This window comes from Uloborus diversus, chromosome 6 (assembly GCF_026930045.1).
Source record: "Uloborus diversus isolate 005 chromosome 6, Udiv.v.3.1, whole genome shotgun sequence".
NCBI lineage: Eukaryota > Metazoa > Arthropoda > Arachnida > Araneae > Uloboridae > Uloborus > Uloborus diversus.
In genome coordinates, this window is record NC_072736.1 from 27,352,288 (window position 1) to 27,366,076 (window position 13,789).

General features: G+C 33.8%; 1 protein-coding gene across 1 annotated transcript; it reads left to right on the plus strand.

Annotated features, from left to right (window-relative positions):
- Positions 1-213: 213 nt before the first annotated feature.
- LOC129223912 (geranylgeranyl transferase type-2 subunit beta-like) lies at positions 214-13,525 on the plus strand (the record flags this gene model as incomplete). The annotated part of the gene is given in 4 exon segments (XM_054858292.1): positions 214-394; positions 8,801-8,908; positions 12,196-12,393; positions 13,420-13,525. Coding segments are annotated over 4 exon segments (415 nt in total), but the record flags the coding sequence as incomplete, so codon positions are not given.
- Positions 13,526-13,789: the final 264 nt, after the last annotated feature.

Consider the following 13,789-nt stretch of genomic DNA (forward strand, 5'->3'; position numbering starts at 1 on the left):
GAAATGAGTGGTTCTTCTTTTCCTTGCAACATTTCTAAGATAAAAACTTTCATTAGACGTCTTTCGGTCATAGTTCGGCTCTTGGAACTGTTGGAACACACCCTGCGTGCATTAATAAAACCGGGAAAATAGGAGAGGAACGCCTTTGCCTTTAAACCACAGTTTATACATGCTTAACCGTAACCAACTCTAAAAAATGGCAGTGCCGTCTGATTTGTAAACAGAAAACTGAAACACCTCATGCCTCATTGTCTTTTGCTTTTGTGCTTGCTATAACGAATCGGATATAGGCTATGTACACTTAATTATTTGTGTAGTTGAATGTTTAGTCAAATGTGCATCATTATGTAACATCTGTTAAGCAAATCAATTTTCTGATTAATAGGAGAAAATGGTGAGTTTATAAAGTATTTTTCTTTTGCATTTTCGTTTTTAGTAACTAGTTGTTTATTTCAAAGGGGGAGTATCCTGAAATTTGTTAACCAAATTGAAGAAACCTTCAAACAGAGATATTATCTGTAATTGTATATATTGATCTTATTGTCTTGTGTTCTTTGAATTCGTTTTACCGTGTTTTATACAGGGTGGCGACAGATCAGGGAAATCAGGGAAAAGTCAGGGAACTTTATTAATCAGGGAAAAGTCAGGGAATTTTGAAAAAATAACAAAAAATCAGGGAAAATTTATTTTATGAAGAATTTTTTTTTTTTTTTTTTTGCTTTACAAAATTAAGTACTCTAATTCCCTACGCATTTTCTGCCAATGATCTGTTAAAAAAAAAAGTAAAATTAATGAGTTGTGATTATACACTGCGGCATATTTGTGCATCTTTTTTCCTCAACGTCAAAGTATTGAATCTTACTTATTAACCAAAGGATGAACTTCCTAAGATTGGTTCTGTGTCTGTTAGGTTGTTTATTTTACCTAGCTTGAAATTTCCTTTTACGCTTTCAATGCTACGTAAAATAAACAACCATACAGGCAAAGAGGAAGCCTTCATTAATGCCTTAGCTTCTTTGCCTTTATTCCGTTGTCTTGAAGTGATTAGCGTACTGTAATCACGATCTCAAGAAGAAATCTTTGGTTTTTGAATTAATACTATAAAAGCTTAAAAGTTATCACTTCTTTGCATTTTCAATTTAATTCTATAACTGAACTTTCAATAAAAAAAACTTTGTTTTTTGCCGTTATACTATTTGTTGCCACCGCAGATTATAAAGGTTTTCTTTTCTTCAGGCTTAAGTGATTCTTTAATTTTATAACCAAGTTGTATTCTTTTATATGTTTTAAAATTAACTAATTGCTTTTTTTTTTTTCTTTTTTTTTCTTGCATTTCAAAGTTTTTTGTTACAAAAGCAATCTAAGGTTTTTTTTTTTTCATTACATACTGAAATGATTTTAAATAGAGTTAACTTGTGTACTTAAGAAAATTTTTTTATATTGTTAAAATGCTGTATTCATTCATTAAAACCTATGTTCTTGATTAGAGAAAAGCTCCCTATGAATGGATGTCAAATGGTTTCATCTGTTTTGCATAAATATTCTATTCTTTCACTATTACTTGTTATTCTTGCAACAATTATTATACTGTTTGAAAACTTAGTTCAAAATGACTTTAATTACTTTTTAGTTCTATCTTAAATACACATATGTTTTTAAGAGTAATTTTAATAGTTTCTTAAAATTCTCATGCTAAGTGGTTTCTGGAAGTGAAGTATTTTTTTTTTTTTTTTTTTGGAATTTTCTATAATCTTTCCATTGTAGAAAAATTTAATGTACTGTTTTGTAGGTTCCCCCCCCCCCCAAAGATTGACTTGATATATTTTTTTAACCATTTTATTTAAAAAAAAGTAACATCTTTTGAAAATATATCTTTAGTTCAACAACTTTACACAGCTTAAAACGTTAAAAATACTGCATTTTATACAGATATACAATGGATTTCAAGTAGAGCAAAGAAAGAAAACCATTATCATTGGTAACATAAATTAGGGAAATTTGGTGAACTTAATCAGGGAAATCAGGGAAAAGTCAGGGAACTTTTTTTCACAGTTCCTGTCGCCACCCTGTTATATGAAGGGAACCTTTCAACAGCGGATCCAAAAGTTTTTTCGAGGAGTTGACGATTGACTTTTATTACTTACTTCTTACTACATATCTAATTTATACATGCATAAGAAAAGGGGAAGCTCTCACAGCATTTTTATTAAACAAATAAATTGTAGAGATATAGCCAAGAAAGGGGGAGGGAGGTGCAGGTGGTCCTCGAGCCTATTCATAACTTTTTAAGTCACTGAAGGTAGTATTCTAAAGTTGGACTTATAGACCTTCAATTTTGAAAACATTCCATCATCAAAGGTCTTTTAAATTTGCCTTTTTAAAACTCAAGCACTGTTGGAATGATTACCAGAGAATTTGACTCGACGTTAAATCCCGGTTATCACAAATTTGCCATTTCAACTGCGCTTGCGCGTGGACTTAGCTGATTTCAAAACGCTTGCTAAATTAATTACAAACATTTTAAATTTGCTAATAAATATGAGATGGCAAAAGATAAAAATTAGAAATCACAAAGTTTTTTCTGATTTAGTTTTTAGGCCTCTGTAAAGATTGAACTTTGTGTCGTAATTATTAATGGATTCGGTGTTTGAATCGTCTGTCCTTTTTCAGGACCAAATTTTTAACCTCAGAAGAGCGTACTAGAATTTCAGCATCACTTCTAATACAAAGCCGAAACATCAACCTAAATAAAAATGTATAATACTAAGTTGTTTACGCCTTACGTAAAATATCCGCAAAAGACGGATTTCTGTACTAATATTCCAATCATTTTTGAAGTACACAACGTGTTTTACATTTATGTTAAATAAATATTTCCAAACTAATAAATATTAAAGTCATTTTTCTCTTAAGATTATCAGTTATTCATATCCGTAGTTTCATATAGTATATCACGAAGTTGCTGTGAAAATATTTTAATTGCATTCATTAATTTGGTGAGACTCTCGCTCAGCTTAAATATAAACAAGCAACACGAAATCTTAAAGCAGAAAGCCCAAAAAGCCAAGTCCGCGCGCAAGCGCAGTTGAAATGGCAAATTTGTGATAACCGGGATTTAACATTAAGTGAGAATTTGTGGAAAACTACCAGAGGAGTCCCTGAACCTCATCCTATCCCCTTAGGTAATCATAGAATTCCTTTGACTTCAATTTTTAAAAAATTCTTGGAGAAGGTTTTCAAACCTCTCTTTTTCATTAACATCTCCAAAGCAGCAACAATTGTAATTTTGAAGCTTCAATTTAGAAAAATTTCCAAAAGACAGATTTGAACCCAATCTCCTAAACTTAACACCTACTAAAAATAGCCTACATTTTATGTTTTTAGGACTTTAATTCCAAAACGTTGCCGCTTGCAGTATCTCTCAAGGAAGGAGCGATCGTCCCAATCGCTGCTTCTTTGTATCTGGCCTTGGAACCTTTTTTTTAAATTTTTAATGGATCAGGTATTTTAAGAAGCAAAATTTAAACATCTCTAAATTAACCTAAAAGCATTTCCTGCATTAGGTTCCTGAGGTATTTTAAGAAGCAAAATTTAAACATCTATAAATTAACCTAAAAGCATTTCCTGCAAGATAATTGAATTTTGTTGCTCTTTTTTGTCAGAATTTGGCCATTTAATTACAAATCGAAATAAAAAAAAAAAAACGATGTTATTGATGTTGAGTAACTCTGCTACACTGATCTGTGGCATTGAGAACGTTTATGGCGTATACTCTCGTGTTAGTCAAGAAATTAGTACACAGAAAATGAGGTTAAAAGCTAGGAGGCCAACTTATACGCTGGGCAAAATTTCTGAAAATGTTTGGGAAAAAACATATATGAAAACCGGAGCATTTTCCTGATTTTGGTCTTACCCTTTTAAGCAGATGCTAAAGAAGTAAATACGCATTTTGCTAGAATTTCACATGGTCTGACTGTCAAATAAAGACTCCCAATAACTACAGTGGAACTGATGTGATATACCCCACCCTTGGCGACTTTTTCCTGTTGGCGCCAAGAAAACGATGTATGACGACATATGTCATACATCGTTCTTAGCGATGATTTTTTAGCGCCAACAGGAAAAAATCAGATAAAAAAACATGATCAAAGCACTTCAGAACACAATATATATAAAAGCAACATAAAAGCACAACAAAAAACATCTCGAATATATGCTTCAAAATTGTACAGGGCCGGGGTTTTTTGTGAACATATTAAAATACAATGAAATAAATTATTGTATTAATTACAAGTCGAAATTAATGCATTAATTGTTTTTTCATCATTTCTCCAGGATACGAGCCCTTGGTCTCATAGTACTTTCGTAATGAGACCTCGGCTCGCCGGCCCTGCCTCGGTCTCATTACGAAAGTACTATGAGACCTCTGGCTCGCCAGGACCTCGCTCCGCTCGGTCCGTTATCCCACCGACTGTTAATATACATTACAGTCGGAGTATGGTCACAGTTTATGTATGTTTTCATGGAGACACCCAAGGGGGGCTCCTTCCGTTCAGTGTACAATAATGACACAGTTTTAAGTGTGAAATATGCACCATTATTGTGCAGATTTATTAATAAAATTCAGCATTTTTAAGAGTACAACCGAAAGAACTTTCAATTGTTAACACAAAATTCAGTACCTAAAGGAGGCACGTTAATAGAATGTCTAAATAATTCGTGGCATCGATAAGAATTAACTTTTAGAACAAAATAACCGTACTATTTCTGTAAAATTAATTTACATACAGTAAAAATAAAGTTAAAAACTACAAGAACCCCTCAAGGATTTGTAAAAACAAAGAATTTTGGAAGTGAGAGGTTTTTTTTGAATTCTAAAATAAAGAACTTACCTTTTTATATGGTATAAATATTCACTCAGTCTAAAACAATAGACATCATATGACAATGGCACGTTACAGATACACACCACGTTGGAGTTAACTTTTAATTAACCTTCAAGTTTGAAGAAACTGGCATTTTCTATTGTTTTTACTTCAAAACACAACTACTGAATTTAAACTAACACAAAATAAGCATTCCTGTAAGGTATATTGCACGAAACAACACCACGTATCTCTCCTGCGTGAAACCCAAACAACCCAAGTAAACAAGTTTGAACGGAAGTAAGATTGCCTTCGGTTGCTAAACACAGGTTAGTTTGGCCAGGGATGCCATGCATAAAAAATTATCGCCTCGTTGGCGAGAAAAATATTTTAATTTTGTGCAAAAAAATCGAATGTCGCCAAATGGGGGGGGGGGGGGGTGGGTATATCACATCTGTACCGCAAAAATTTATTGATATTAAAATTCAAAATAAAAGCAGCTAGTAAGAAAAATCCTAACAACAAACTCAAATCCTTTACAAAAATCACAGTCGCCGAAGTGAACCCTTTTTTTGCAAAAGAATGAAAATTGGATATTTTTTAACAAAAAAAAAGTTCATTACATTTCATTTTCCTCCTTTTTATAATGTTTATGTTCCAAATTAGCGCCAAAATGTTTCCTTATTTTTTCAGAAAGTTGGGGTTTGACTTATACGCAAATTTTTGTTTTTTTTTCTTCTGATTTTCCTCCTAAAAGTAGGGATTGACTAATACGCGATTATATATGATACTTCTTTTTGCAACAGTAAGAAGGATTACGGCCGCTGAGTAGAGTGCAGAGCCGGCCTTAGCAGCTGGCGGGCCCGATTGGAGAGATCTGGCAAGGCCCTTTACAGAACGGTGATACAAATTCAAGAAGTGCCGACTGATTTTTCTGATTCGCGCAAGGATTCGAAACTGCCGCAATTGTCGGTCTTCCTACAAATTTCTATATCACATTTGATTTTTGCATCTCTTTTTTTTATTATTTGTATTAAAGAAATGAATGAATGAATGACCACAAAAATAAGTGTAAATTTTAAGAACGTAAGAAAGACGCTCTGAGAATATTTATGCTCAATCACATGCGTTTGGTGCACGAGAAAAGGGGGATGAAAAGAAGTGTGGGGGTTAGGGAACGGCGCCCCGGCTGCTGATTTCTTGTTCCTTTTTTTTTGTAAAATTGGACGATATTGTGGGATTTTAACATGACTGATTAAATTGATTCCAAAAAATGTGGAATATGGCCTCCAAAACCGGGACGGATGGCCACTATAGACTTTCTTCTTCCAATTCAAAGTTCGATTATCGTGAAATAACACTAGAAAAGTTCATTAAGTTGGAATTTTATTTTCTTGGAATAAATCAATCCAACCATAAAAAATCATTTTTGTATCGATCATTACTGTGCAACTTTGGGAAAACGAGAAGTGAGGGGGCAATTCCCTTCACCATTGGAAGTGAGCGGGCGGTTGCCTCCCCCCCCTCTCGTACAAGCTGCCTACGCAATTTACAGCTTAGACGAAAAAAGAAAGTGCACCAAAATTTATCAGTTCTAAAAAAGGAATTTTGACTACATGCAAAAAATCAGTCGTCTTTGGATTGTCAGAAGTGGAACGGAATTGCAGGGAACGAGGGAGCTCTTCTTCTTGGGAAATTTTTCGAAATTGAAGTTTAAAGAAAGCAGTTTTGGTATGGGGATAAGGGTTGGGGGGGGAGGGGCATTAGAGGTCAGATAAACAACCCACGGTCCCCGGAAGAGTCTTCAAAGCTAACGTCTAAAATTGCAAATTTGGACAATTCTGTAATTCTGTTTAAAAGGGAAAGGAGTAAGGTGGAGGGGGCTTTAAGGCGCAATTTTAGACTATCATTAGTGACATTAGAGAATTCAGTGACTCTTCGAAAATTTGTCGATATTAAAGTGTTAAAAACTCAATTTTAGGCTCGAAAATGATGTTGTTTGGAAACGATGGAGGAAAAGGGAAGAGATACTTCCCTTATTTTTTTTCGAAACTGAAATCAATTTTATGCTATCCATGAGAAAGAGGGGTTCGAGGGTTCTCTCGTAGTAGTATTTTCTAAAACGAAAATTTTAAGCTATTGTTCTGATTCTAAAGAAAGGGGTCATTAGTTAGGAAAAAGGTTTCAGAGACCTTTACCAGAAAATATTTTGAAATTTAAATCTTAAAAACACTATTTTAGGCTGCATTTGGAGCAGGGGTGAGAGATGGGACACCTGTTGGCTCGGGCACGAGCCTAAAGAGGGCCCAATATTTTTTAAACTAGGGTTGAAATATAGGGGTAAACAATATGGTAGGGGGGCCCGGAAAAGTCATTTAGTCATTTGTGACGGCCCCAAAATTTCTGTGCACGCCCCTGCTTTGGAGACGTTAGAGGAGAAGAAGGGGAGGAAGGTGGTGAAATTTATGAATTTTCCTTCCTTGGAAATCCTTTAAAATTGAAACTGAAGACTGTAATTTCAGTCAGTTTTTTTGTGATAAAGTTGAGGTAAGGGTGGGCATTTGAGTAACCTCCTCCTGAATTTTTTGAAATTGAATTTTAAAAATGCATCTTCAGTCACGTTAGGAGATATATCAGGGTTTGGTGTCTGACCCAAGAAATCTTTTGGTCTTGAAGATTTAAAAACCTATTTCCAGGCTATATGTAGAAACATTAGAAGATTAATGGCAATTTGCTTTATAGAATTGTTATGGAGATGTTTTACGCTAATAAAAGCACGCAGTATTTGAAGTATCTTTTGTTTGTTTATTTTTCAGAATCGCTTCTACGTTAGTGTTAATTGTGTATTAAAAAAATTGTCATTGCTGCTGAGTTTTAATCAACACAAATAAAAAAAGTAAAAAAATAATAAAAGTAAATGTATAAATTAAATAAATTTAAAAGATAGCTTTGGAGATCCTGAAATTGCGGAGTCTCGGGGGTAAGTTTCCGCAATGCCAATGTGGTAGTAAGATCCTGGGATAGGGGCTTGATTGCTGATAATCATTAAAAATTTGTACTTTGGTTCCCCACTACCTAGTTCCTTTCTCTTGACCAAAAGTTATAGGGTACAGCGGGTACGGCCTTAGGATTTAAAAATGTGCGGGTACGGCCTACTAGTTTCAGATAGGTTTCTAGGGACAGATACTTGCTTACTTTAATTGGGATGCTAAAAGTCTCAGGGAACACCCCCTACTCCCTTAATCACACTGAAAGTAGCTCCATATCCTCAGCTTAAATATCAGTTAAGTTCATTTGAACTTTTTATTTTCTTTATTTTCTTATTTATTTTTGCGAGGGAAAAAAAGTTTTTTAGAGCGGGGCCCCTGCTGCCGCGGGGCCCCATTGGGCTCTTTTGCTCTAATCGGCTCAAGGCCGGCTCTGGTAGAGTGGAGTTGCTTTTGTAGTAGTTTTGCGACAACATCACTACCCAAGCCCTCGTCAATAAGTTGAAAAAATACTTTTGTGCATAAAAAGTAAAATAAGAAATACTTATCTCAAATAGCAGAAATTGCAGATTACAACTGGGCTTTACAAAGAACACCTTTTTCAATGCAAAAAAATGAACTTCTGGATGAAAAGGCATCTGACAAACTTTTCATCCATAAGCTCATTTCTTTTGCCTTGGAAAAAGACATTCCTTGTAACGCCAAAACATGTGTCTGCAGTTATCTGCAATTTTTGCTACGTTGTTATTTCTTATTTCACCTTGTCAATAGCTCTTCCCTTTGTCACTGACATCTACCAAAAGAGGTAAACATTGTCAAGGTTTTGAACCAACATATCAGAGCCACACTATGCAAAGTCTGACTATATAAATAATATTTTTTATTTATTTTGCTTGTCTGTTTATTCTCCACTTGCATTTGAGTGCAATTCTTGATTTCTTTTTCTAGGCTGTTCTAATCAAGGATGTACAACTTAGTGACAAGCATCCATCCAAATTATTTTTAGACAAGCACTGTGAATACATTTGCTCCTATGGAAAGAAAAAAGATGACTATGTGAGTTATTATACTTTGTGTTTAATGTTTGAGCTCTTGATTAAAGATTTATCAATAACTTTCAAAACTTTTAACAAGACTATCAAACCGTCACTTGAACTACTCAGTCTCTAAGTCGAGAACTCATGCATTCTCAATCTTCACTTTCGTTTTCAGAGACATTGTAGTGATTAATCTACTAGTTAAAATGTCATAAATAATAAAATTTTTATATTTGACGTGTTAGGGAAATTTCACAACTTAAAAATCAGAGGTACTGTTTTATTTTCAAGTTTAATGATTTCTTACATTTTGCCTTCTGTGCTTGATCATATTGCACCTGCCTAACAAGGGCAGATCCAGAAAATGTTCAAGGAGAGGGTGATTGTTTTTTACTCTTTACTCTTTGGAGCTTCAATGTTGTGATGCATCACAATGCTTTTTTAAACTTAAACTTGCTTGTTTAAATTTTACAAAGTATACACAAAGTATAAATATTGTTTATGCTTGATACTTAGGTTTTTTGATTCTAGTAGCCACTGACCACGTAGAAAATTTCTGAGTCTTGACCTTTAGTGGTGGGAAGAGGGGAGGGGCCTCATTGTGGTAGTGAGGGAAGCTATTTTCATTTGCAACCCTGTGGTTAGGACGGGAGAGCATTATGGGTTTGCTGTTGAGTCATTCCACGCCAAATCGACTGGCCTCTGAAATTGACCTATCGTTGATTTCTACGAAATTTACTGGTTTATTCCTTTTGAATTAGTAACTGCACATTGGGAAAAATTACATTATTCTGCAGCATTGAAACATTTCATACCCACACAAAGAGGCAACATTTCTTTTTTTTTCCCAGATTTTTTAAAAATCTACTTTTTGAAATATTCAAGGTCAAATAATGATTTGCATGACCTTAAATTATTAATGTCGTGTAACCTTTCCAAGTGACACATCATGTGAAAGCCTATTAAAAAAGCTTTGAAATGACACCTAGAATGACTCTAGCTCCTACAGAAGCTGAGAAAAGGAATTTTTATAACTTCCGAAATGTCACTTTTTGTCGCTTTTCCAGTACCAGGGTTCTGTCTAGGATTTTTCACAGGGTCTTTTTTTGTGAAAAATCAAATAATTTTGCAAAAAAATTTTTTTTTTTGTAAAAACAAAATTTTAAAATTTTGAGATGGCACAAACTGCATCATAGAAACTTAAAATTGTGTGTTTTCCTTCTTTTCTCTTGAGAATATCATTCTTGAGTATTTTTCGAGTTATGAGGGGAGTGGGGCATTGCTCTCTGGGAGAAAGGCACCCCTCAAGTATCAATATTTATTTACCATTCTTCATTATGTTAAATTAAACTAGAAATGTTACATGTATAGTATTTTAAACTCTTGTAACAAAGAAACTCAGGCAGGGGTTCAGCATTTAACTTTTTGAACCAAGACACTTAAAGCACACAGAATTTCGTTTAAAACTTATAAACTCCGTGATTTTTACAAAAAAAAAAATAAAAAAAAAATAATAATATTTGTTTACCTCTTAACAAAGCATACAAAACATCGAAAATTCGAAAAATCGGATTCCCATAGCGGTTGCAAAGAGATCTCAATCCTGAAAGTCAAGGCATCAAAAGTAGAAAAATGGCTTGTAAAAAAAATATTTTTGATAAAATTATTTTAGAATTGCATTTTAGAGTCCTATGATAAACATATCATTAATATCTGGACACAGTTGAAGCAAAAATAATATAAAATAAAATAAAATAAAAAATAAACCATTGATTCAGCATTTTGATTTTTGACTCATAAAAGAAAATGAAATTCCACTTTAAAAACTTGCAATAATCGCTGTTACAAAAATAAAGAGACTTTTCATTTATTTGCATCCTAATAAAGCGAAATTAGCTTGAAAAAAGAATAAAATATGATTCACATATTGGATGCAAAAAGATTGTGTTTTTCAAAATGTAGGCATCTAAAGAAGAAAAGGCAAATAGAAGAGTTTATTTAAAGTTAATTATCCTTTTTAGCATCGAAAAATCAAACCCATATAACTTTCTCTCAAAATAACAGTTAAACATCGCACCACCAGACGCTAAGTGGCGATAAACAGTTAAACATTGCACTGCCAGACGCTAAGTGGCAATAAGTTTGAAGTTGGTCACACTATCTGAAGCGATCACATTATCCCCCCCCACCCCTACTATCCTTTGCAGCCCTAAGTTCATTTCGCTGTATATTATTGTTCATTAAATCATGCTAAGAGAAAAGTGCTTACTACACCTATTCAGAAAAGGTTGACGCCTTTTCAGAGAAGTTAACTACAACACCGCTGCATAAAACAGACAAGCAAAATTATAAACCAATCTGACTTTCAGCTATTAATTTATTTCAAAGAAACTAACAACAAGCATTATGTTTATTTGGCTGTAGTAGTTTTTTATCGCTTGCAGGAACATCACTAGAGTGCGTTTTTTTTTTTTTTTTTGCAAAATTAGCAGATTTTGTATGAGCTAATCCCTCTAATTTTCCTTTAAAAAGGGATCAAAACATTATCATTTTTATACACGGAAATATGCTGCGTTATTTTGATTTGAGATTTGCTCTTTCAATAAACAATTTCTGAAAGATCCGGTTTTGTTTATGAGAATTTTGTGAAGGGTCCGTTTTGGTTGATTGGGTTTTTGTGAAGGATCCGTTAACGGTCCCAAATTTCCTAGGGCCAGACCCACGAGTACTTTAGATGGCCTCACACAAAAAACTAATGGTTAAAAAAAATCAAAAAAATTTTTTTTTCTATCATGACATGGGTAGACTCAAACCTGTAAATTTTGTAGAAATCGATGATTGGTCAATTTCAGAGGCTCGTTGATTTGGCGTGGAATGAGCCTGAGAACTGTATTGAGAATAGCCGTTCTGTTATCCCCACACAGAGGGCCATCCAACATATTTCCCAAGAATGCGGCTTGGCAGATGGCCACCATCTTACTGATGTTATCTTTAAATCTTAATGTAAAAAACTAGATTGTCTACTCTATCGAACACTCTTATGTATTAAATATAAACATAATTTCTGTAAGTTGAATTGTTTTTGTTTTATATCCTTTAACTATTGATTCATATCTTTTGCTCCACTCTGTATTGATTGTTTTAAAAATAATTTTAAAGAATTAAAATTGACTTGATTATTTCCTAAACAAAAACTGGATTAAGAAAAATGTCACCCAAGTTCGGTATGTTTTTTGGCCTGTTTATCTGATGTTTAACTCTCTTTTTGTTTTAACAATTTAATAGTTTGGTATTGTATATCTGCAGGAATTCAGCATCACAGAATATTTGCGTTTAAGTGGTATCTATTGGGGCCTGACTGCACTGGACCTCATGGGCCAGCTTGACAAATTGGAGAAGGAACCAGTCATAGAATTCCTCAAAAGTTGCCTGCACAAGTGTGGAGGCTTCAGCTCTAGTACAGGACACGACCCACATATCCTTTATACTCTCAGCGCATTACAGGTAAGAAATAGAAATTCATAGCAATTTTTCGCTTTTCTGAATACTGTTCAGTTTTAGCCAGTGTTGAAAACAAGTGATTTTACTACCATTTATCAGAATGTTCCAAAAAACCTTAGTAGTAAAATTACTATATTCACAAATTTATATACATTCGAGTCTCCATATAGCGAAGTTGCAAGGGTCCTCTGAATAGGTTCATTATATAGAAACTTTTCAAAAGAAAAACAGTAAATTTCTTTGCTTAATTTTTAACAAAGATGATTTCCAATCACGCACAGAATAAATGCATTTTAAAATAGCTTGATCTACGTCGTCATACTCACACAATCATACTCGTTTTCCGTTGGAATTGCACATTTCATCAGCTTTACTTAAAATGGAATTCTTATTTTTTAGTATAGAGTGGATATACTATTTGCCGGAATTCCGTATTTGGGGCTACAACTTTTTTTTTAATGCCGTTTTCAGCAAAGTGACAAGTGAATTTTTTTCCTTTATAGTCAAACGCTTTCTCTTCAACATTTTGAGAGCAACGCACCACGTTGCACAGCAAGATGAAAATGGGCAAAACATGCACATGGTCACTTTAAGAGACTCCAGCTCAGCGACAACACATTTCCAGGAAATTCACCCTTTCTAGGAATTCTACAATCTTCCTTTCAAATCCCTCCCCTTCCATCACCACAAGTGACAAAGATAAAGGAATGTTGAAAGACAAGATAAGGAAGTTGTTGAATAAGAAGCCTTGACAGAAGAAAAACGTCTGTTTTCCGAAACATCGACACTTTCTCCAGCACAAAAAGTTTGCAATAGAGAAATTCAGCCATTAGTTATTGATAGATTGATATTTATGCAAAATTGTTACGTTTGGGAACACTTTACTTCAATCCTTGGTTATGAAAACTTGAATTTGTCAGAAATAAATAATTATTATTATTTTATTTATTTACTATTGTTTCTGTCAATCTATTTATGTCCTTTTCTATGTTTGAAATGAAATCAGTAATGTGTGTCTTTCTGTTGTAGATTTTAACAATGTATGATGCTTTAGATATAATAGATGTGGATAAGACAGTTGAGTTTATCAAAGGCCTACAACAAGAGGATGGTAGCTTCGTTGGTGACAAATGGGGTATGTTAATCTTAAAAATCCATTGAAAGTAAACATTTTAACATAGTTCTATCTTTTTATCTGTATTGTATAATCTTTTGATATGTTCAGTGGAACCTTGTGCAACGTAAGAAATGCATTTCAAGACTCCTTGCCCCTAGAGAAGAGCAGAATACTTTGTGATGTTCTGCAACGTAAAATCATTTGCCCAAAATTGTTCTGCAAGTACTTCTAGCATTGTACACATAAAAACATTATAAAATTAGTTGATCATGAAAACTATAA